We start from the raw sequence: 24,998 nt of genomic DNA on the forward strand, positions 1-24,998 counted from the left end.
GTTCTCTTATTATTTAATGGATGGAGACATTATATTTGTCAGGGCCCAGTTTTATAGACTGTATTAACTTTAACCTGGGGACTAACTCGACAGGTGTTTTTGTTTCTTCAAGTTAACCCCTGTGAACCCGGTCTTAAAAAGCTAATCAACCCCAAATTCAAAGTGGTTGCCAGTTGAATCGATACAGTCTCATTTTGCTGAGGATTTATGGCTTATCTGGTGATCTATGGACAACTTGCGCGTATCAATAGAAATTGACCAGTCAAAACCTCTTAGTAATTCATGTTGAATGAATATAATCTTCAGGTATACATAAACCAGGAGTGGAATTGATTGCTGGATAGCAGAGTAAGTTGGATCTGCATAAAATAGTATGCAATGCTCAAAGAAGAAAAAAAAAATTCTTGGGTTTGTGTTAATGTATTTGCATAAAATATTTTCATCTTGTCATCAATTGTGACACATTAATAGGATAGATCAATACATTCAAACATTATGCTAGTATGTAAACAAATATATCTTAAACAATCTAGCTATATCTATATTCCATACATTATCTACCAATAGGTTACTTTTATGAACTGAAAATTTTAAGAAAATAAATACGTATAATTGACATTGTGTGGTAGATTAAATAACTGTACATACTTGAAATGAAAAGCCTGCATATAAATGATTTGCCCTCCATACACAATCAACATTAGCTTCATACTTGGCTAGTTTCAAATGGGCACGCGATGCAGAATAAATAGATACTAAGTTTTTAGAAAATAAATGAAAAGCCATGCAAATAATTCACACTATCACCAATATCTATCCGATATCAACAACTTTCAATCAGAGCAATAACATAGCAAATAGTTTGTTAAATAACTATGAAATATGCGCTAAAATATCGGTATTACTGCTACAATCCATTTTCCACGTCCCAAACTATGAATTTGAGAATAATCAATTCTTGTCACTAAAACATGACGTACATGTGCTTGAGTACATGCGCATAAACTAAACAAAATATTCTTGATTTTTAGAAGAAAATGGAGTAGACCGCATACATTCTTATGAAGACATTCTTATTTATACACACATCAGAAAAGAGATTTCTCCAAAAAATAAGTTTTTCAGATTATTTCCTCATGATCTCTTGCTTCGATATATGTGGAGGACATACCTGGTACCTCACATACCTGGTATATGTACATCTTATCTATTCGTCATAGTTTCAAATATTAGTAGTTTAAATAAAACATCAATTAAGACTTTGAGAACTGAGCAACAGCAGTATGTTTGTCATATCTTGCACAATATGGACATGAACTTAATTGGTTTTTATGCTTCCATGATCAAAAAGAAACAGTACCTAATAAGGTAACACAGAATAATAATAAGAGCATAGAGTAGTCCTCAAACAAAATCTAATTATGTTAACCTATCGAAATCTTTGTTATATATTCAATTAAGCATGGAGTGCTCAAAGAGTGATACACTGCTTAAAGGTATCGATCCTGAACTTGTTTTTCAGACTTACTCCATTTCTGATCCTTAACCTAGCTCTCAACCTGGACCCAGTGAGAGCATGGTCTGTCTATGAATTTTGGATGAATCACGCACCGGGTATGAAAAGACAATACTTTAAAAATTTCATATTCAACATAACTAAAAGATAAATATCTATCTGCTTCGTATATCTAACTACAGTGTTGATTTTCTATCAAATAATTCGAGTAAATTTCTACAACCGGTATATCATCGGATCCCATCGAGTCATATTTCAGGTATTCAAATACCAGTATATTCCGCATTAATTTTTATATACACGTCCAAATGCAAAACAGTTGCAATGTTAAGACATACAGGGATTGAACATTATTATGAATTCCAACTGACACACCGTCAGCAAAAACCGTCTGAGATTTTGATCAACCAGATGAATTGAGTGGACGACTAATTGTATTATTCGTAGTCATAGCAGTCAGTTCCCACCTGAAGAGAAATTTCACACAATCATTTGTTTTTTATAAGTCTGATGTCGATTCATATTCAGTCAATGTCTCCATTTATTATAATGAAAAAATATTCTGACTGAAACATACTATGAAACGGTCAACAGCATCAAATATAATACCTTGTGGTACCATTTCATTCTAATTGTGCAATTTTCTAGATTTAATAAGTGATCTTTATCAAATAGCATCCATTCTGACAGAAGATATTAAAATATACCAGTACCTGATATCATGAGGTAAGTTGGAAGTATCTAGATTATGCTCTAAAACAACTAGCTGGCATAAAGTTTTGAGACTGGGGGCTGAAAGATAAACGAAGAACTATCAAGTGATTTGAATCATGAATTGGATTGATAAAGACTTCCTAAGTTTCACTGTAAGAACTTACCCATATCTAAAACGTACAGATCCGAATGATCCATCAGATTAAATTCTGTACCTTCAGACGAGTCAGTACATGGACTGAAAATAATTTTTTGTAAAAATAAGTTTCAGCCACGAAATTATGAGAATTAACTAAATTTTGAAAATGATATACATACCTCGTTCCACCAAACAGAAAGACTCTGTCCTTAATAACACAACAACACTGACGTCTACGAGGACAAGGGCCTTGTCCTTTTACTTTAACTAAGCTCCATTCACTGGTTTCTAAATAGATATACAAGACATAAATGTAAAAGTAAAGAGTATATATTCAGGTTTATTTATTCAATGAGTACGCCGTTGTATTTCGCGAAAAAAATGTATTAAATCGATACAAATGAATCACACTAACCAGCATTATAGCGATAAAGATCATTGAAATGCAAATCATGCAAGCCGTTATAACCACCAAATATATAAATCATTCCATTATGGACAACTGTAAAACAAAACCATAAGTGTGAATACGGATGAATGTACCATAATAAACTCATCATTATTTGAGTGCAAGTTTGGCAGCAATATTTTAAAAATTCAACTACTCACAGGCGGAATGACTTCTTCGACCGAAAGGAGCTTGTCCGGTCGTCTCCGGTTCGAACCAGTTTTGACTTAAAGATCGAAACGCCTGTATCTTATTGCAGTAGACCTCATTGTTTGTATGCCACGGTCCGGCTCTATCGCTTCGTCCACCGAATATATACATAGTGTCACCGATTGCTGAACCAGATTGAAAATCTCGCCATTGCGCTGGGGATCCCTGTAATGAAAGAGCCTTCATCATCCATCTTGGTAATTGAACTACAGTAAAATATGTTTTTCATGAGAATTACAGTGATTCCTTTATAATTTTACTGTTGGGATCAGTGAAAACTATAACAAACTTGTCATAAAGAATGGTATTTTCATTGAAGTCTAATTAGATTGAGCAAATTAGTTGATCAAATTCCCTAACAGAAAATCGATTTTTGCCTTTGGACTTTCGATTGCAGTCAAATGAACTAAGGTACCACAAAAACTCAACACTTATGTCAATATCCATGCAACAGCTCCGTATTCAAGTACAAGAAATAATGTCTAAATACATCAAAATTTTAGTAATATGTCAATAGAACTTACCGCAGAGTGTAGGTTCATCCAAGTTTTTGTGGCAAAATCAAATGAATGTACTTCGTTGGAAAAACGATCAAGCTGAAAAAAATGACAAACTACGAATAAACAAATCAACTGATATCCATCTCAGAATGTTTGGCCTATTGCATGTACATTCATACTTACCCATTCTTCATAGCCTCCAAATATGTACATTTTATGATTAAGAATGCACGCAGAATGGCCGTCCCTAGCACCAGGTATAGTGCCGGACACTGAAACTTTACTCCACTTTAAAGCAACTGCAAATGAGTAATTCATTGAACAAAACAACCAAAATCGTGACTGGAAGTGTTACATGAAATGACTGGATATAGCGACACCTAACGAAATTTTCGAGGGGACGTTCACAATTTTTTTTTGTTCTGATACACACAATTTTTTCAACTTATATCACATTTGGGTCAACATGGTAAAAATGAGGCAATGTCGTACGCTACTGTTTTATCGCTTACCTGTATCAAAACAATAAAGGATATTACAAGCACCCTGGCTGTCATTTCTACCACCCCAAACGTATGCGCATTCTTTGTATGCAACAGCAGTATGGCCATATCTCTGGTACGGTACATCTGAATAGTGGGGATCTTTTCTGTTTGGTATCGGTAAACTTTTCCAACGATACGAAACTGGAATGAGAGTAAAACCTTATTAATCTACATTTTCATCTGGCTTACACTGACACAGCCCTGAAAATGAATTTCCCAAATATCCGAACTCTCAAATTGGAAATTAAAAAACCTATCCGGAAAGTCGAGAAAAGCGGCAACTCTGAGCTGATAATCTGTTCCAAATGAGCCGACTTAATTGGGTGTTTCAACAATAGGCCTATAATGTTAGCTTCTTTTGTCAATCAATCTACAATATCCAAATCAGATCAAAACAAACCAGAGTCTAAAATATGGATGTCCATCGGTCGGGTTTTTTCATAATCTTCTCCAGTGCAATAACCTCCGAATGAATATATTTTTTCTTCGATAGCAACAGCCGCATGATTGACCCTTCGCGGGCCACCTTCTAGATGCACTGTCCAGACAAACATTTTACTCTAGGCTACTAGAATACGGTGAAATTTACTACTGCCTGCAATAGAAATAAAGTATGCGTATATGAGTGATATAGTTCAGACAGGTTCAGGTACAGGTTCTCTATGCTACGTCTGATGCCAAACTGCCATGATTATTCCTGTTTCTTGCAGTAAAACCACAGACTTTTGTCCACAATCGAAGCTATTTTATCTAATAAACTAAATAAATACGAAGTGGATATTTAACCGTACACGGCAAAGTATTTACTTATATTTTACCGTACATTCAATAAAATCATTATATTGGGTTTAGGGTTAGGGTTTCGATAGGGTTAGTGTCGAGAGGGTGAGAAGAGGGTCCAGAGGGTTCCATTTCACCCCTAGGGATAGGATTAGGGTAAGGCGAGGTACTATAGATAGTTAAAACATGCTGGTGGTTTTCAGCGAGCTCGGTGGTCTAGTGGTATGACCCTGACCTTTACTGGCCCGGGTTCGAGTCTCGCTCAATCCGCTATATTTTCTCTAACTCTGTTCTCCACACTTTCCTTGAATTTTCAAAGTCGCGCACCTCTGTGTGCATGCGTGGCGCAAACCAGCCAATCAGTGACGATGTACTAAAAAAGCAAAATACTTAGCCGTATATGGTAAAATATCCACTGTGCGATAAATAATTAAATTGCCTTGCCTTGGGCTTGAAATCGTCAACTCAACAGACAATTATTCAAATTTAGCGACACTCATGAAATTCCAATTTCAGAGTTTTCAATGTTCAGGCATTTAAATATCAGAAAAAAGCAAGAATGGGCACAAAATTCTAAATCAGTGAAATATCAATATTTTGTTTACATCTTTTTGGAAGTTGGACTGCTGGCACGCTGAATTGAAATTGAATTGATGGAAGTCAAGACGAATTGACATCGCACTCAAACCCGAAACATTGGTTCCTACTCTTTCTAGACGCCAAAATCTCTACTGTTTTACTATATCCGTAAACATATTACTTCATATTCCAAATATAAACCATAAAATCAAACCTTTTCTCCGTTTCTTCATGATAGTGGGAACATTTTTGACAGCTCGGGTGTCAGCACTGGTCTTACACTCATATGCCAAAGGCTGTTTGCTAGTCAATCAGGTTCGAGTCCCAATAATTGTTACTGATCACCGTCAAAGAAGTGTTAGATTTTGCTTTACTTCGTTTGGATCTTAGGACCCTAAGACTAATCCGATTGGATTACTGACGATGGGACGGCCTTTTGAAGTTTTGCCGGCCACTGTAAGCAGCCAACAGGACTTGAACTCACTTGTCACTCAGCACTGGTAAATGCAAATGGGTACTAATTATAATTGCATATGTGTTATGTCCTTGGATATTCATATATTAATTTTCATGTAATTTCATTTTTCCATATTTGTCATCCTCTCCTATATCAGCTTCGATGAACTTTTTTATCAGGAGAAAAATTAAAGTCTTAAGACATTTTTAAGGATACAAGGTAAATTTATTTCACTTTTACTTCATTTTCCCTATAGGATCATCATTGTATATCATTTTCAATTTTTAGCACACAAATATATATTTGCTTACATTGTTAACCTCAATGGCAAAATCTATCATTACACTAAATTCGAAGAATTGAAATCAACTATCTATAATATATTCACATTCAAGCCAATGATTCATAGCCCGCATCAAGCAAGAAAATATATATACCAAAACTCGTCACAAGCATGGACCAGTTGGCACACATGATAAAATGCTTTTTATACCTCACTGTCACAAGCAATCAATTGATGTCTAAAATTGTATAGTAGTTTATACATGCACCCAAACTAATGTTATCCAGTAGTTCCCTGAGTACACACATCTCCATTCATTTTATATTTCAGTGTACGATAAAAAAGGCTCTCCGTGATTTCAAAGACGCAAAATTATAAAACGTTCTCTTTTATTTGTTGAACCGTCAAAATAGCAAGCGTAGATGTACCTGGAAGTACGGTTTACATTAATCAATTTCTTTGAATTATTCACATCATCCATGGCCATTTTATACTTATAAGGGTGAATCTATAATCGAATTAGAAATCATATCAATCTGTTGCAGAAAATAGATGAATAAGCTTTCCTCACTCTGTAACAGTCAACTGGGAAAACCTCTTAATTCTATGAATTTCACAAAGATATTTTTGGAAAGACATTCACCTTTCTTCTGTTAACTATGTGTAGGATGTTAATTTCAGCCAATCATTCAATTTAAAGTCATTTGGAACTAACTACCACACACTTGGCATTTTCGTGAGTTTTTAAAATAACACCTCGGTACCGTCGGTCTGTAGGCACATGAATACACCTGGCTAGCTATTTCAGGGCTGTTCAAGATTGGTGTTCATTCACAGAATGCAGCAGTGAAAACACTTCGCAACGTTGTGTATAAACAACGGTGTATCTTTTGGTGTGCCTCAGTTCATTATTCCAAGACTGAAATGTGCGAATACTTTTGTTCCTAAAAAATATCTGAACATTGCTTTCGTGCAAAAGTAAGATTCCTACCAAGACGACATATATTCACCCTTTAATTTCCCTTATGAATGAGGGAAGCACCAAACATTGCATTGAAAGTGGCTTTTACAATTTTCAACATACAATAATTATATACCAGTAATTACAATAAAGTTATATTTAATGATGACAAACTGGCCGTAAATAATGCATTATAACACCAAATGCAATAGAATTAACACTAACTAATGATGATCTTTAGTAAAGCTTAACAGAGAATAGAATTAAACTTTCTATCAATGCAGAGAAAACATATACATGTACACTTTATATCAATTCAGTTGTTAAAATTTGCGTTGCAATGGTGCACGAAAAAAAATCATCAATTGATTATCAATGGAAAAATGGCATCATTGATTACATGTGGTGTACATATGTATCAAAATCAAAGGAATTGATCAGAACCATCCAAGGTCTTTCCAAAATGGATTCCCAATATTTCAGTGGGAATTTTTAAAAGATTCATTTAGAAATCTGACTTTGACCTATCCATAATTCGAATGAAAGAATTAAGTTCTTAGTCATTTTTTTGTGTATTTGTTGAATCCTCATGCAATGAAGAGTGCTTGATCCAGAGTAGCTCTTAATATAACATATCATTTCAAGTGCTAATACAAATAATGGTTTTTCGATGAAAAGGTTTTCCATGCAAAGTATATGAAATACCGTGTCATAAACTAAAGTAAATAAATTTCAACCTACCGGTATTCAAAAGAGACTGCATGACAAAATAACTTAATTTTCTTTTACAATAATAAATGCTATCAAAATAGGTTAAAGTGAACAAAAATGACAACAATTTTTTTCACAAAGTCCACAATATGCACGCACCTGTATCACAGATAGAGTACTTTTTTTTATTATGTAGAAAAAATTCAACACTTTTGGGGATTTCTAGAATAGATAATAATACAAGTGATGTAATTATTTGGTTATCGACGATAACCTTGATTATGTAGCTGAGGTCATAGGATGATAATGATAGACAAAGCTTCCAACATTTAATAACTACTCTTTCTCATTAAATTCAATTGATATGAATATCTGATGTACGTTATTGTTAGTAATTACATTACAGAATTGCCACAAGAATTGATGACATATCAAAAACAAGTTTAGGAATCTGACTGTTTACGAATCTTAGTAATCAAACCAAAAGCAAGACAAAGTTTTTACAACATGCCATAATGAGGCAAATATATCATCAGTATTTACTGATAAAATCATGTACATATTTTACAAGGTGCAACCACAAAACTGAACGCCATAATTTTATATGTTTCTACTTTCAAAGACGCTCTCCTATCTTGACATCACAACATCACGACCACTGCACATAAGCCCTGTTTGACATTTTGATGGCAAAAATGACCAGCTCAGTGGGAGCCGATATTGGCATTATCAATATTTCCCATGACCAAGTCAATCGAAAAACCTCTGTGAGTTGATGTACTTGAAGGCTTCATGCGTCGTCAATTAATTTGGTTTTAAAAATGTGTGCACTCCCTAAAGAATGCACCAGATGCATCGTACTGGTACATACTTTTTCTCCAGCAATTTTCATACACAAAAATACAAATATTTTTCAGTTTGTATACTCTTTCTTTAGTCTGCATAATATGATATACACCCTTTGTGAATGGACAAGCAATGACTCATACACACCTTCACGGTACTGTGTGATAAACTAATTATCGCTTGCACGACAAAAATACCATCATATCTCTAGTAAGACATCTAAAACATAAGTAACAGTTACAAACTTTTAATGTAACACGTAGTAGACAAAAGAATTGTAAATAATTAATCCTAAGAAAAAACTATCAGTAGCCAAGACACAACTACACACAGACTAAAGCCACATGTAAGTGGTTTATCGTTCAACACATCGATAATTCTACGTATGAAAAGACATTAAATGAATTTTTGATTGGACTGGTTGATAGCGACTTGTAGCACTCAGCAGGGTTAAAAACACCCATGGTTTTTATTTATACAGATCAGGCTGAACAACACGACCTCGGGTACAGAACCATTAGTCTTTAGTGGAAAACATTAATGAAAAGCATGAAATTTGATCATTCGTGACAAAATAATTTCTCTCCCTGCAGAGTTATCTTGAACAACATATAGTTTTAAAGTAATAAAGCCACCATTCTCTAAACTGAATACCAGATCTAATTTCATATTTCATATATCAAAGAGAAGTCCTTCGGGCTCGTACAAAGCACGGGGGCGCAACCATTCCAGTTCCTTTGATTGCCAGAAATAGCTCAAAAAGCATTACTAAGCAATGATTTTCAAAATTTGCATGTTTTCCCAACAATCATCGACCCATTTCAAACTACAACCTCACCCCTCCTAAGTTAGCCCACACAACAGAGCGCTGTCATCCAATAATCTATAGGCGTTTATGCTCTCATTGATGTGATAATTATTTCTGGATCGCAGATAAGTCTTGATAATAAGATCTAATTGCTACATTAACAAAGTGATAAAAGCTACTGCTATCTGGGTGGCTGAATGAGGTTATTTCGGAGACATCGGTGGCCAATTTCTAATATAGCACAACGCTCTAGCGATTGTATGAATTCCAATTATTACTCATTAATGACAATTCCAGCAACTAAAATACAAAACGCGCTTAGTACACATCGGAGCGATTAATCTAGATATGATAATCTATTCTTGATAACGTTTTCGCGAGTTGATTGACCACAAATACCATTACAGATGATCAACGAACGATGTAATAATCATTTAGAACATTACACAAGCTAGATATGAATTATGGAAGTATTTAATTGGGAAGGTTTTATTGGTTTATCCCCTAGAGATGATCTCTAAAGCGTATACATCGCCCTTTGAGTGAATAATATTCATTTCTTTAGTCCATATTTGCTATATTGTCATGAGTCAAATGGGCGGCTTTGTCTGGTTTCCATGACAACGCTGCAATTTTGCAAATTACCGTTAAGCAGCGCGCGATAGTGAATCATTTCAAGGAACACTCCCTATCGCCATGGAAACCTATGCCGGGTTGAGAGTTGTGATTACAAATCAATCTTTACAGGGATTAACCGTACAATTTCAGCAACACATGAATCTGAACGAACTTTCCGTTTTTATCAACGACTGACACTCCCATGATGGGGCATAGATCGATAAAATAAAACACAACACAACATTGTATAAGAACAATCCCCATCAGCTATTATTCATTATGCATTACACAATTTCATCACGCCATCCCTAGGTATAGGTTTTTTCAACAGTATTTTATCAATGAATACTTTGCCCGGCACGATCACTTATATATATACATACATATATACGTACTAAAATACATTTGCCAATGTGTGCAAAATAATGAAATAAGACCAACCAGAAAGTGCTGAAAATATTCATGGCAAGTTTCATCATTTTGGAACTACTGATATCTTGAAATTCTCACCAACGCCAAATAAAGGTATTCAAAAGTGTCTACCAATCTTTAAACGAATGTACATTAAATCTTCTAACTCTAATAAGATTTTATAGCAATTCAAGTAAATTGAAAAGGATTCATGAACGTCATCTAAACAATGGTTTGAAACGTCTTTGTGGATTCGATAAATTCATGATTAGGTTTCCTTCTTAAGATGTCCCTATTCCACAGTGAATATCTACGTACACATCATAGTCGAGATGAAACTTACACGAGGACTTTTAATAAGTAGAAGGTACTAGCATCATTATGCGTAACAATGATTATCAAGCTAATAAACAGATATACCGGTATGTAATATGTTAATAGGCCTGCCTGCTACAAGGGACACATTAAATAAGGGAAAGTCAACGGACTCATTTGAGGTAGTTTCGAAGCAACATTCATGACCACGGATGGATAAGGAAATAAGTGCACGATGTGCAGCATTTCTAAAACAGTATTTAACATGTGTGGGCGATTCTGTGAACTGCAAGTTGCTGCTGTGTGGCAATCAATAAAACCCAGTCACAAGACAACGAATAGACTTGCCATAAAAAAGCCAGCATTGGCGTAGTATTGCACCATCAGTCTGAGGCGCTCCTTTCACGGTGGCAACATCGAGATGCGTTACTTAAGAGAGAATGACACGAAAAACCACATTCGTAGCTTTGTATCACAAGTGCTTTGTAATCGAAATAAACCGACTTTTAAAAATTCATGATATTTGAACGAATTAACATACAAAGAAGGGAGAACATGCCAAAGAAGATTATTTCATTTGTCATATCAATGATTAAAACTGAAAATTCAAACTTACTAAGTGAGGTGTCTAGTTTTCAAAAATTTGGTTAGGATTTTTCTTACACCGGTTGAATATATCATAAACAACAATGCACATACAATACTTGTAAGACGCAATGCTACAAAATGAGATATTTTTGGCTCGACTACTAACTGTACTACCGGTAGATTGCGCAACTATACAACGGTAAAATTATACACAATTCCAGGGAATTTTTTATGCGACGTGTCATCTGAATTTAAGAGAAAATTTCACAAATGCAATTGCTGAACGATAGATCAATACAAATCTAAGAAAATAAATTCCGAACAATCCTACTTAAAGCCATACATACCATATACTCTATACAATAAACTACACGTGGTTATGAATGAACCTCGAATCGGCGAACGCGAACCTTCTGCTTGTAATGATAATATTTCAGGTATTCCTTCAACTTTTTCGGCAACGGCAGAAAATTAATGGCGTCGTACGTTATATGCGTGCCGATCACCGCGCGACACAGGTGCTGCAGCGGAAACGGGAAAGTCCGGTTCATCGGAAGCGTGAGCATCGGCTCGAAGAACATACAACAGCTCGGGTCCTTGTAATGTTCGATCAATTCGCACACGGTGTCCGACGAGAACACGCCGGGATCGTGCGAGTCGAAACTGAATTTATGATTCCACTGTTCGATGCGCGCATGCAACGACCGCGCGTAACGCCGAAAACTCACCGAGAACAGGAACTCCTCCTGCGCACTGTCACGCAATAAAAACGTGCCCTCCGGTTTGTTTTCGAGCAGTTTTTCGGCTTCGTACCGATCCATGACTCCCCAGTAGAAACTACAACTACTGATATTCTGTAGATCGGGCACCAGGCAGTGTATATAGTCTACTTGGGTGTGAACGGTATGCGGAATATAGGTGCCTTGCGGGGTTAAACTGCCGTACTCGCTAATCTGAGATTCGCTGCTGTAAGCCGCCCCGTGTAAAGGGCTACCATTGTTCGGATATGTAGTTGTCATGACGCACTGTCTCTGAAACGCCGAGCCGAGACTAGAATCGTGCGCGCCGGCTAGAGCGCTATGATACGGGATATTCGGCGGTATTTCGACGCCGTTTTCTAAATCTCGGGCGCGAACGGCGCATAAATGATCGGATGAATCATCCGCGGGGCAATTCGCGATTTCTAACAGTCTACTCGTCGAGGCTTTAGATTTTGATTTTGATTTTTTCATTTTGCTCGCTTTCTTGAGTTTAACCTTCGGGGTGTGAACCGGCGATTCTTCGTCCGAGGAACGAGATTCGAGCGCGTCGGACGACGTGGCTGTGAATAAAATACCGGAGCCCGGAAAATGTTCATCTACTTTTTTAATGCCCATACATGTCGATACGCAGCCGGCGTCCAAACTCAACTGAGAATCGGCGCTCGCTAAATCACACGGAGCGCTTTTCGAGCCGCTACTTCGCCGCAATCGATTGGTCCATCTTTTTCGAAATTTAAAAGAAAACCAGTATTTGCGCCCGCCGCTTCCGCTCGAAGAGTTCGACGACGATTTCTTTTCTTTAATTTCGCCGCGGTTTTTTTTACGCTTTTGAGACATCGTGAAACGATACATTTTTTTCGACCTAGTCTCCGAAGCGATGGCGTTATCGTCGGAATTCGACGCCTCATCGCCGGCGGAACTTTCTTCGTCGATATCCGCGAACATTCTTCGCGATATTATCTGATCACGTAACGAATCGATGGAGCTTCCCGAATCGGGATCCTTTTCTGGTTTGTTCGTAGACATTTCTAAGCAATAGTAGTGCTAACCTATAATATAAACAGAAAGTAAATAAACGGGAAAAGTTAAAACTGGCGCTGGATGAGACAAGTCCGGGCAGATCACTGCTGCATGACTCATCTGTTTACGCAACTCAGCACACACCAAATCTATACATGACACAAATGCACCACACGTACTCTAGGCCTACATTACACAATTTATTAGGCTATCTTCATAACACACTTTTTGAAGATATTCCATCAAGCTAGAAAAATCGTTATCCAAAGAGATAAATACCGTTAAATCACTGTTCATTGCACATTACAGACACTTATTTCTCACGCTAAGCGAAATATGTCGCAATCTCTGGCGCGCCGAACTGTTACAAGCGCTAAATAAATACTACTCACGATATTTCTCCATGAACGACCGATCCCTGATTCATGAATGAAATGTTGAGTGCCGGATGTGACACGTGATGCGGTAACTAATCAACATTTTCATGAATTAAGAACGCTCAGAAAATACAGGCTAAAATAAAGAAAATTAATAAAACCGTTGTAAAATAATGGAAAGAATTGAAATCTTTGATTCATCGCGCGTTGGAGGATTTACCGAATTAGAAAATCTATTATCTATTTATTCATTTACTGCGGAGATTTTTAGTTGCGGGAAATTTGGATGAGATTTTCGTTCGAATTCTGTCACTAAAACGATAAAAAAAAGATCAGATGGCAGCGACGAAAAAGCCTCTTCGGTTTGCCCACAGCGAAGGCCACACAGATTTATGTTATAACGACCCGGGAAGGTTTGTAGTTTGATTTCAATGCTTTAATTGATCATAATTCAATGATTTTTCAAACCCGGAAGTGATTTCAAATAAAATTCAAATTAAATATTTATTCTGCAGGAAGTTTTAAAAATCCGTATGTATCCTATTTGAATGATCAGCCCTGAATAATTGAATTTTTGAATCGTAAATTTCTTGCAGTCATATTTTTACTTGTGGCGCTGATGGAGATGTGCGAGTATGGGCTGGTATCGAAGACGATGATGCTGAATCGTACAGAGTTGGTGATAAAGCTTTCGCCGTTGCGTTTAAAGTATGACGTTCCTCAACAACTGATGTTTTGCGAAAGAGAGGATGAAATCCAATTGATAATCTCAATCTTTATTAGGCCTACTGAGTTTCTAATTTATTTACGTGAATTGTTGCCGTTTCAGGATAAACATTTTTATGCAGCTACTGAATCTAATGTCATCCAAGCACATACATTCCCAGATGGAAATCCTGATGGCACCATAGCCAGATTTACTTCACCTGTTACGCAAATTTGCATAAATAAAGATGGAACAAAACTGGTGGCTGGTGCAAGGTATGGGGCTGTGAATTAGTTGTTTTTTAAAAGGATGTTTTTTGTCGGTTACGATGAGATGAACTCAATACATTTCAATCAAATTTTTCAGTGACTTCGCTATCAAATTGGTCTACATTGCAAACAAGGAATTCAAAACATTTGAAGGTCATGATGCACCCATTCTAAGCATAGCTTTGGATCCGAAAGAAGAATATTTGGTATGACAAATTTTCAATGAAAATTTACACTATTTATGGCAATGAATTGCACAACATCTCATTGAAATTCCATTTTGATTTTTAGGCATCTTCATCTTGTGATGGAACCGTAAAGGTTTGGAGACTGGCAGATCAATCTTGTTTGAAAACTATGCATCTTCTTCCTAAGTACAGTGATATTAGGTAAGTTATTATACTATAATAAGAAAGGAAAATGATAAAGGACTCCAATAATAGAGATTCACATGTAATGCCCTGGTATGTAGTAATGGCATTCAGTAAAAATTCATTAAAAGATGGTCATCTTTTTTCAGCCTATCAAAGGGTCTTTGCAGAATGGACTGGGAACCCAAAAGTGGCAGGGTGTGTTTTTTATTTCGATTAGAAAAAAACTTCTTTTAAAAGAAAAAATACTATTTGCTGGTGGTATGTTATCATACATATTTTATTGCAGTACCTGGCTATTCCCACTGATAAAGAGATACGACTTTACGAACGCGATACTTGGGATAATCTCAGGTTTTATGCCGATACATCAATTAAAACGGTAATCTTCAAAAATTGAAACTGAAAATTCGTTCACCTTCATTTGAGATTTCATTTGTATTTATTATGCCAATATATATATATATATATATATATATATTAATGTGTAGGAAATTTCTATTACCACATTTTCTCCCTGTGGAAAATATCTTGCTGCGGCTACTTACGATGGAGGTATTTTCATATGGTGTACCGAGACAAGAAAGTGTCTGTTGAGGTTCGTATAATTTACTATTTATCTAGATTTTGAAGATCTAATTTCACTCTTGAGTATTCTTTGTATACGTTCATAGGGACCGGCATCCTAAAAACTTGACAATATGTGCTTTGAAATGGAATCCTAAGGGCAATCAAGAAATTGCATTTTGCGATACAGAGGTAAGATTTATTATAAGACCACAATTATAGGTTTGCATAGATCATGCTGCTGATATTTTGTATGAGTTTGCTTTTTCTTGAACAGGGTCAATTTGGAATTTTGGAGGATATCAGATTTGATAGTGAAAACAATGAAGATGAAGTAAGTATAAGATACCTTTTTAGAAAACTTTAGATTTATTCGATTGATAAGATATTGTTTAATTGATAGGCTGAGGAAGGATTAACTGCTGAACAGTATGCCAGTCTGTTCGCTGAAGATGATGACGATGATGACAATATGGTCATACCATCGCTGAGTAAAGGGAAGAAAGTTGTAAATGCAGATGGTGAAGATGATGATGATGACGATGCATCGAGCGTAGTTTCTTTGCAGCGACTTAAACAAAAATATCTTCCAGAAGATGAAAATTCAATGGGTAAAGTATTAAAAAGTGTTAATGCTGGGATGTCTGCTTCACCCAGCTGATTTTATATATTGCACTTTTTGTACCTTGTACCTGCGCATGGTAAAAATTTCTGAATTGGAATGTTTATTTCGTCATAGATGTAGATAGCTTGTTCAAGGCTCCTGAAGATGAAGCAGACAATGTTTCTGAACCTGTAATTGAAGAGAAAGTCAAAACAGTAGTAGTTGATGGATACAAACCAACACCTTTACAGCGGCCTTTTCAACCTGCATCGACATCAGCCGGTCTTTCACAGAGATTCATGGTAATCACATATTAATACCTCTTGGGTGCAAACTTGGAATCAATTTGTGCTTATGCCTCTGACATTCTACTGAAGGTATGGAATTCTGTCGGCGTAATCAGACAATATTCAACGAACGAAGAAAATTCGATAGATATCGAATTTCACGATACAGCTACTCATCACGCTATGCATATGTCAAATGATCTGGGTCATTCAATGGCAGATATGTCGAAAGAAGCTGTAATTCTAGCATGTGTGAGTGATGATGAAACACTGAGGTAAGTATAAGATGCATTGTACTGTCTTAATGTATAAAAGTGCATCGTTTGAACTTCTGTTTGATATTTTTTGCTTTTCACAGTAAATTGGTTTGTCTACACTTCTCCTCATGGGATAATTCAAGAGACTGGTCTATTTCTATGCCCAAAGGTGAAGAAATACAGGTATATTGAACAGTTTTGATATTGAATACAGATATTGTTTACAAACGTTTATCTGATAATCTATTCATAAATATGGTGTTGCAGTGTATTACTTTGGGTAGTGGTTGGATAGCAGTTGGAACCGATAAAAGACATGTGCGTATCTTCACAATCAGTGGAATACAGTGTCAGATATTTAGCACACCGGGACCGATCGTGACATTAGCAGCCCATGGTAATCAACTAATGACTGTGTTCCACATAGGACAAGGTGTGCCAGGCGATCAGAATCTCGGAGTTAAACTTTTACAAATTAGTCGTCTAGCTTCCAAACCATTACCGATTGGGGAAGGTTTACCCATCAGTCCAAAGTCCACCCTAAGCTGGATCGGGTAAGCAAATTAAGCTGATGGATACATGACAATCCTTACACATAGAATTAATAGCTAATAACCATTAACTCTGAAGATCTGATTGATTGTTTTGTTAAAAAGTTTTTCAGCGGAACGTACACCATTTACTGTAGACTCTGCTGGTGTTGTGAGAATGTTAAACAGGAAATTTGGTTTGACTTGGATACAAGTGGCAAACTTCAAAGATCATGTAAGTTCTACAACTGTTTTTGCTTCAATATATTACTTTAATTTTCCAGATCAATACTAGTAATATTTCTTTCCATTTCAGACAAAAAATCGTTCGGATAGTTATTGGCTAGTCGATGTGTTAGAAAACCCAGCACAACTGCGGTGCATATTGTGTAAAGGCAGCACTTTTCCGACCATGTTACCCCGACCTGTTGTACAGATCCTGCCATTTCAAATTCCTCTTTGTGAGTTGGAAACTGAAAAGTCACGGCTCGAGGTATGACAAATTCGAAAATTTGGCGTTTAGGCATGATGATCGTACCAACTGAATGAATATGTCATGATTAGTTGTATTTGTTTTTGAAGGAAACCTACTGCAAATCTCAGCTATTCAGTAGCCATTTAGATCGATGGATGTCCTTAGGACTAGATGAAGAAATGGTCACTATGAGAAAATCAAGTGCTGAAACTACCGATAGAGAATGTTTAATGAAGATGTTTGCAGTGAGTGAAAGGAATCCCAATAGAACAGAATATCGTATCTGCTTCTATTTGCATGCAAATATTTGATACGTTTTTTAGTTGGCTTGTAAATCAGACCGAGAATTCCGCGCTACAGAAATCTGTGATTTGATGCCTGACCAGCAGACGGTACAATTAGCAATCAAGTACGCTAGTCGCCTTCGGCACTTGATGTTAGCCCAACGAATTAGTGAAATTGCCAAGCGGAAAGGTGAAGAGGAGGAAGCCAGATTATTTGGAGATGCACACGCAAATGATGACGATGACGAAAATTTCAGAACTGGCATTGATAATCAGTAAGAATATTTTAGATAATTTCTAGTCTGAACTTTATCAGTTTATTGCTTATGTTGATTATTTTTTTGTCGCAGACATAATACAGTCGATAGTGAATGGTCGAGCAGAAACGGCTATGGCAAAGGTCTTAGTAATGAAGAAGAGGAGAATGAAAACCTTGAAGATACAATGGAAGAGGAAGAAATTAAATCTGGTATGTACTGTTATTGTTAGTATTTCTCAATGAAATTTGAAACATTTCCTATTATTATTACTACCGTATGTCATAATGTCAAACTTTTGCTTTTGACTTGTATTTCACATTCAAAATGACTGCTTGGTCCTATATATCTCATTCAATTCAATTACAGCCCCCATGTTGATGGTCAAAGAGAAGAAGCCAGAGCTGAAACCTACTCTTTCACAAATTTCCAGAAAAAACCCATTTAAGGTACGGTAGGATGTTACTTAGGTTTTAGAAAATAACGATAGTGTACAGGAGAATGTATTAAACTTACTACAACTGTGGTTACCGGTACTCAATTCCAATACTTTGCAGATGTCTCAACCCAAAGAATCAGCAACCCGTGGCACTAGTGTTTTTGACAATATGAAACCAGAGAAGAAAGCTGCATCTAAAAATATATTTGGAAAGCCTTCTGAACCATTAATCGTTCATAAGAAAATGATCAAGAAAAAGGTACAATTGAAGTAATGTTATAATCGACAGAGTCCCTGATAGTTTCAATCATCTGTTAATAGATCTTTGGTTTCTTTGATTTTTAGCCCAGTGCGCAAATGACAATTTTTTCATCCAAAGCCAAAGATAAAACAGCTTCCGAGGTCAATGCGTCTGATACTGAAAAAAAGAAGTTAGTCTAAAAAAGTTTCATGCAAAATTTCTGCTTGTGAGTTGAACAACAATCTAGAGTATCATCTTATTTTTCAGACCAATTTCTGCATTTCAATTGTGGTTGGATGAGAACAGACCTTCCTTGGAAGAAGAGCACCCCCATTTGTCCGCTGATGATTTGACAAAACTTGCTGCTCGGAGTTTCCGTCAACTTACCAAAGATGAACGAAAGGTGGGCACATCTTTTCTCTCAGATTCATGTTCTCTTGCATTGTTCTTAATACTGGAATATCCCCATGTGTCTTCCAAAATATAGGAGTGGATGGACAAAGCAAAATCCATGAATAGTACTGAGGAAGACACAAAGAAAAGAAAGAGGGAAGATAATGACATGGAGAATAAGGAAATAGAAACCGAGATAGTCGACGATCAACCTAAGAAAAAATCCAAAGACTCATTAAGTGAACCTAAAGAACCTCTCAGTCAGCGCGTGAATTCAAAGTTATCAGGATTTGCTTTTGACAAAAGATAGACTTTGGATAAATCCGGTTATGGTCTCGAATGTTCATGTCTGTGCACAGATATTTAATTTGTCTGCAATTGTAAATTTTCAGATTGTCAATATACAATATATATGTACTATGTAGAATAAAGTATTGAAATATAATGTATAATGCACACTGCGTTATTTTTGGTTATGTTAGTGGAATATACATCTGGGATAAGCATTCACTCCATAGGTTTTTATTGCCTCCAACTTCATAAGATATCCTCTCCGTATTTGGAGTGGTACTGTATGCTGTGGAACCTGCTTCAATACCAGATATACACATGAGAATTTCAACGGGCCTTTCAGAATTCTCGGTTTTTATGCAGCATATAGCAAAGGTACGTGTAGTTGTCATTTGATTCGATGAAAGGTGGAACATCTGACTGGCAAAGAATAATCACTTCTATGCGAGACTGCATCGAATCAAAGAAGAACCATGTTTGAAATGTTATTAAATCACAGTTTATTTAGTAGTTATAGTTTTTTACAGAAGCACTTAATGCATAAAATCATTACAACTAAACACTCCTTTTCTTTCATTCACATAACATTTGTTAATAAACCCACGCCTTGTAGCATACCCCATAGTAAAGTACAAGGAACATAGACCTTTCAATGGCAACTGGACCTGATGAAATATCCACAACTAAAATATAAATTACGCACCAAAATGATTTCCAGGATACTTTTCATTTGTTATAATTAAGTCACATAATTTTCAGATTCTTGAATTTTTTTAGATATACCATGTACCTATGTTGTTTGTTAGCATTAAATGGGTACAAATGATTCGCATTCATTAAATATGCCCAAGATATTCCGCGCTGCTATTTCTCCTCTAGCCTCCTGGTAGCCGATAAGTTTCTTTTGGAAAATATACATTTTTTTCTCGGAATTCTGTACATTTGTGAAATATATACACGCATTGAGAGAGAAGGCGAGATACTTTGTTTATTTCTCTAGCAGTATTTCCTAAAACCGAATCCAGGCAGAATTTTAACAAAGCAGAATGAATCCCAAATATTTTGTGCGCTATTTACATATCATACAACTGTAACAACTGGATGAATCATCAATAGTAACCGTGCAATTGTATAGACCGGATGTAGTAGTATACACATTACAAGCATTATTTTGAAGCCACCTCGAGCTGATGGCTACCGAATTGGTAAGCAATATTCCAGTAAAGGAGTTCTTAATTTCAGTCAGAATCTGAACCAGCTTCTGAATTGTGTTCCTCCATTTCAACATTATTATCATCACCACCCTCTTCATCATCCATATTACCATCTTCATCATCGTCGTCATCATCATCATCATCATCATCATCATCATCCAATTCATCCCAGTTATCCTACAATGCACAAGTTTTTATATAAACATAGGTTTGACAGGTGGACATTACGGCCAGCCATTTTGTTGAAATCAACAACCGACGCTGGTTTTACCTCAGAATCTGAAATCATTTGCATCATCTCAGCATCCATGTCTTCATCTGAACTTTCTGAAAATCACAATAATACGAAGAATGAAAATAAACTAATTACGCATATACACAAATAGAATGAGATCTTCAGTTTAATTCAGAATGTTTGATAAGTTTAAGTACATTCACTTCAGGGCAAGAGTGAAAGTTCAAAATGTATAGAAACGCTAGAGGAAGATGGTAAAAATAGACATGCTTTATTTTACGAACAGACTATGAAGGAATATTGCTATTTACTTACCATCTTGATAAGCTAATAGCGCAGGCTGCTGCATAGAAACTGCGTCTTCTTCCTCCTCCTGTGATGTGATCTGTAATAACAAGTCGCGCTATATGAAACTTGGGCACTACAAATTGAAAATATAAAGCTTTCCCATGTCTCAGCTCCAAAAACAAGAACATTTCTTATGACAACTTACTTGCGATAGCATCAGATCCAATTTGCCTTGTAATTTCGAAAGTCTGGTAAACACGGACACTCTGGCATCCATCATTTGATATAAAGAACTTAGCGTTTCCACTATTTCAGGTACCTACAAACAAATTCAAAGCGTATTGGATTGTGAATTGAACTATGGTATTTTCGGAAGGTTTTTTCACTAAGAGAAAAATTAACTTACAGTCATTAGATACGACGCATGGATTGTGAGCACCATTTTCACCCATGTCACCAAAACCTGCCCGCTATAATCAAATAAGAAACCGTGTTAGCTACTCTATGAATGACATATACATGTACCGTACTAAAAAGACAAACCGATTAGTAACCGTTTATGGCGGTAATCCTATTACCTTTGTGAATGTCCATGCATTCTCTTTGACAGCTCTTTCACTAACGGGACGATGGCTTGAACTGACAGTCGCTTTACCGTATTTCGAATCAATGTTTCATTCCTATTTTGTAAAACGTTCTGCAAGGAAACAACACAAGAAGTCAAAATCTCGTTATATGAAGCTATTACTCCTGAAAAGAAGTCATTTTATGGATAAATTCTAAATTCACTCCCCTTAAGATTTTCAGACTGTACTTACATTTAATATTCGGCTATCATGACTAAGTAAACCTTGCATTAGGAGCAAAGCGAGCGCATCTACTTTAGGTGGATGGGTTTTATCAGAAATTCCAGTAGTTTTATCCATTCCAAGCGCATGTAATCTGTCTTCAATCGTTAACTGAAAAACGAAATTGAGAAATATGATATAGGAACCACTAATAATAAATCATAGCAAAATACCAGTTAGGTTTGATACCAGAGTTTATCATCAACTATTCAATTGATTGGACCCACAACTGTAGAAATTGATCATATAAACTACTTCAAAAATTACCTCAGTTGAGTTTTTCCTCTTTTTCTGTTTTTGTTTTGATTTACCGGCTTCCGCCGATGAACTAGCGACCATTGGCGCCATATGACCAGGAGCTAGGACAGTAATTTCGTTCGATGTATCCGGTATTTTCACCTTCGTTACATCGTGCATAGTTACTTCTTTTGGTTTCACTGACGTTTCCCTTATCAAACAGACATCGGATTCCATTGTTTTGTATGGCTAAAATGGAATGAAGTTACCGTACAATACAAGGAACTACAAAACATTTCCGCTCAATTTGATCCCGAGATACATACCACTTTCTCGAAAACAGGTTTCAGATAGTTGCCATAAGCTATGAGAACATTTTGAACCCTGTCACCGCATAAATATACGGCTAGGATTGGAATTGGGACAGGTATCGCATCTTGACCATTACTGGCAATCTGTAGAGATACTTTGGGCGAAATGGGCTTTTTACATTTCCTAGAATGAAGAAATCATTACAATCAGATTACACCATCAAAAAGCATCTTATATACTTGTGACATTAAGAAATAGAAGAAATCAAGAAAATATAGAAATCAAGCATACATACCCATTTAGCACATGTTCGTATATAACCATCTGACCAGAATTTGTGATTGCCGTCATTAAAAGAGACTGAAATTTTAAACGAAAACCAAACCATTTTTAGAATGAGAGATTTTGATAACATCTACACACTTGAAATACTTTCAAACTAATAAAATAGGATAAAGATTAGTACCTGACTTTTCTCATGATTGGAAATAGTAACTGACGATGGTTCATCAGGTAATGAAAATGAAGCAGTCGCATTCTTGTCTCTTGATGATAAATTCACATGCCTGTAAACAATCACAAATAAGAAATTGGATACATATACGTAGAATAGCATCCCCACTAAAGATCTTTCAAAACTTCCTCTCCATTTCTTACCAAGCATTAAGCAGTCGGTCATCTCTCGCACCAGATAAAAAGTATGTACCGTTGACTGTTGCACCATTCGTCATTCCACTGCTTGGAATTACAGGAACGCTTAATAAACTGAATACTTCACTAGCGTGTCCAGTAAACGTCTAAAATTCAGACAGTAAAATAAGACACTAATGAGTTTCAAAACTTAGAAAACTTCAAACCTAAAGCTGTAACTTACTTTTAACACCTCTTTAGTGTTCAAGTCCCATAATTTAATTGACCTACTGGCAGTTAATAAATGCATTTCATCCGATGTAAGAGATAGTGAATAGATAGGACCCTTATCGCCTTTCCATTTTCTGAAATGACACAATGATGATCTTAGCAAGCTGAAGTGCATTGAACTTGAATCATTCACAAGGATGAGCTTTACCTTTTTACTTTTACTGTAGATATGTCCCATTCTACTATATGGTTATCATTTGAACAACTATATAAAGTGTCTCCTTCAGAATTCCAACATAAGGAATTCACACGGTCTGTGTGCCCTTCACTCTGCAAAACCAAATCAATAAATAATCACTTGTACTATACCGCAAGATAATGGAAGGATAGTTCTACCAATTGTTCTTCCAAGTGCATATGTTATAAATCCAGAATTCTTTTAATAAATCCAGATATCTTTGGTAAAAAATTCCCCGCTATATTGGGGCCAAGAACCCTTAAGTAGCTTATTAACCAACTAATTAGATTCCACTAATTAGATTCCAATGGACAGAAATATGGAAATCAAACATATTTACCAACTGACTCTGTACATCTGCTTTTTGTACATTATATAAGAATATGTTTCCAACTATGGTGCCTAAAGCAATAACATCAGTATCAGTAACAACTTCTGGTGTCTCTGCCAATGATTTCCGTTTCTTTTTCTTCCTTAGAGGAGTATCCTGAAACAAATTATTCTGTTAGCTTCAAATGATGACCGAGTGGTGACAACTAGTGGCCTTGAAATGGTACCCTCTTCAAGTATTCTTGAAAAAATGTTTGTTATTGTCACCAAATTTTTCTACGCACATACGATACATCGTCTCATTCTAGCACAAGTCGACACTCCGAAAAACATACTCGTAACTCGTGAATACGCAACCACCCAGCCCAGCAACAAGCATGCTCCAGTAATTCACAAAAACATCATTCAGTGCATATCTATCAGCAATTAGTAAATTACTATCAACAGGCTTTTATAATGTGGGCATCTATAATCTAGTGATACATTTTAGAAAAGCGAAGTTAGCCGGGTACAGTCAACAAGAGGCGATATACGACAAACCACACAACCTGCCTGGAACCAACCAACAACCGAATCGAAATCTGATCTTACTTTCGATCGTTTGTACGTCGTCCACGACAGACAGGTGCACGTGGCAGCTAAATGCGCACTCGGGGTATATTCTTGTGAAAGTGTTCCTGTTGCCGTTTCCCATAATTTCAGTACACCGTCCGGTCCTGAATAGGCGAAATAACTTCCATTCGGCGAGAAAGTTTGAACCTTCGACGCCATTTTACTACACGTGGGTCACAGCGCGCCTGCGCGAGGTCTACCGTACACAATAAAACACGGAAAAGGCACAATTTTCCAAAACAATACCGATTACGCGTTTTATCGC

At 36.3% G+C, this 24,998-nt stretch overlaps 4 protein-coding genes across 7 annotated transcripts; 1 reads left to right on the top strand and 3 right to left on the bottom strand.

Moving 5' to 3' along the window:
• Positions 1 to 412: 412 nt before the first annotated feature.
• Positions 413 to 5,702, bottom strand: LOC141901481 (kelch domain-containing protein 3-like). 2 transcript variants are annotated; one of them, XM_074788757.1, is made up of 12 exons: positions 5,646 to 5,702; positions 5,088 to 5,225; positions 4,473 to 4,667; positions 4,040 to 4,213; positions 3,711 to 3,826; positions 3,552 to 3,623; positions 2,979 to 3,192; positions 2,785 to 2,871; positions 2,549 to 2,657; positions 2,395 to 2,468; positions 2,230 to 2,308; positions 413 to 1,983 (listed from the first exon to the last, which is right to left on the bottom strand). In XM_074788757.1, exons 3-12 carry the CDS (start codon positions 4,624 to 4,626, stop codon positions 1,920 to 1,922), a joined length of 1,143 nt encoding a protein of 380 aa, XP_074644858.1. In that variant the 5' UTR covers positions 4,627 to 4,667; positions 5,088 to 5,225; positions 5,646 to 5,702; the 3' UTR covers positions 413 to 1,919. The 2 variants fall into 2 exon arrangements, with proteins under 2 accessions (XP_074644858.1, XP_074644849.1); XM_074788748.1 differs by lacking the exon at positions 5,088 to 5,225 and having other exon boundaries at positions 5,646 to 5,698.
• A 430-nt stretch (positions 5,703 to 6,132) lies between these two features.
• On the bottom strand, positions 6,133 to 13,624 carry LOC141903502 (suppressor of cytokine signaling 5-like). Of its 3 annotated transcripts, XR_012619078.1 has the most exons (3): positions 13,490 to 13,624; positions 11,458 to 13,239; positions 6,133 to 8,908 (listed from the first exon to the last, which is right to left on the bottom strand). XR_012619078.1 is itself a non-coding variant. In XM_074791626.1 (2 exons), exon 2 carries the CDS (start codon positions 13,214 to 13,216, stop codon positions 11,807 to 11,809), a length of 1,410 nt encoding a protein of 469 aa, XP_074647727.1. In that variant the 5' UTR covers positions 13,217 to 13,239; positions 13,490 to 13,624; the 3' UTR covers positions 6,133 to 11,806. The 3 variants fall into 3 exon arrangements, 2 of the variants coding, with proteins under 2 accessions (XP_074647727.1, XP_074647735.1); XM_074791626.1 differs by having other exon boundaries at positions 6,133 to 13,239; XM_074791634.1 differs by having other exon boundaries at positions 6,133 to 13,239; positions 13,603 to 13,620.
• Positions 13,625 to 13,861: 237 nt separating this feature from the next.
• On the top strand, positions 13,862 to 19,659 carry LOC141906230 (WD repeat and HMG-box DNA-binding protein 1-like). Its single transcript, XM_074795475.1, has 25 exons — positions 13,862 to 14,000; positions 14,184 to 14,295; positions 14,417 to 14,568; positions 14,660 to 14,768; positions 14,854 to 14,951; positions 15,083 to 15,131; positions 15,223 to 15,315; positions 15,425 to 15,531; positions 15,608 to 15,692; positions 15,778 to 15,834; positions 15,904 to 16,111; positions 16,240 to 16,406; positions 16,482 to 16,666; positions 16,750 to 16,831; positions 16,916 to 17,202; positions 17,305 to 17,413; positions 17,495 to 17,671; positions 17,761 to 17,898; positions 17,977 to 18,212; positions 18,288 to 18,406; positions 18,564 to 18,643; positions 18,752 to 18,892; positions 18,979 to 19,064; positions 19,142 to 19,277; positions 19,362 to 19,659. Exons 1-25 carry the CDS (start codon positions 13,924 to 13,926, stop codon positions 19,575 to 19,577), a joined length of 3,306 nt encoding a protein of 1,101 aa, XP_074651576.1. The 5' UTR covers positions 13,862 to 13,923; the 3' UTR covers positions 19,578 to 19,659.
• A 402-nt stretch (positions 19,660 to 20,061) lies between these two features.
• On the bottom strand, positions 20,062 to 24,899 carry LOC141904098 (WD repeat-containing protein 43-like). The gene is made up of 16 exons (XM_074792564.1): positions 24,713 to 24,899; positions 24,132 to 24,278; positions 23,762 to 23,883; positions 23,567 to 23,687; positions 23,350 to 23,489; positions 23,159 to 23,258; positions 22,988 to 23,052; positions 22,707 to 22,875; positions 22,411 to 22,629; positions 22,114 to 22,254; positions 21,874 to 21,992; positions 21,702 to 21,765; positions 21,501 to 21,614; positions 21,323 to 21,392; positions 21,044 to 21,099; positions 20,062 to 20,949 (listed from the first exon to the last, which is right to left on the bottom strand). The coding sequence occupies exons 1-16, from the start codon at positions 24,890 to 24,892 to the stop codon at positions 20,797 to 20,799; spliced, it is 1,980 nt and encodes a 659-aa protein (XP_074648665.1). The 5' UTR covers positions 24,893 to 24,899; the 3' UTR covers positions 20,062 to 20,796.
• Between the last annotated feature and the right edge of the window lie 99 nt (positions 24,900 to 24,998).

Source organism: Tubulanus polymorphus, chromosome 1 (genome assembly GCF_964204645.1).
Source record: "Tubulanus polymorphus chromosome 1, tnTubPoly1.2, whole genome shotgun sequence".
Lineage (NCBI taxonomy): Eukaryota > Metazoa > Nemertea > Palaeonemertea > Tubulaniformes > Tubulanidae > Tubulanus > Tubulanus polymorphus.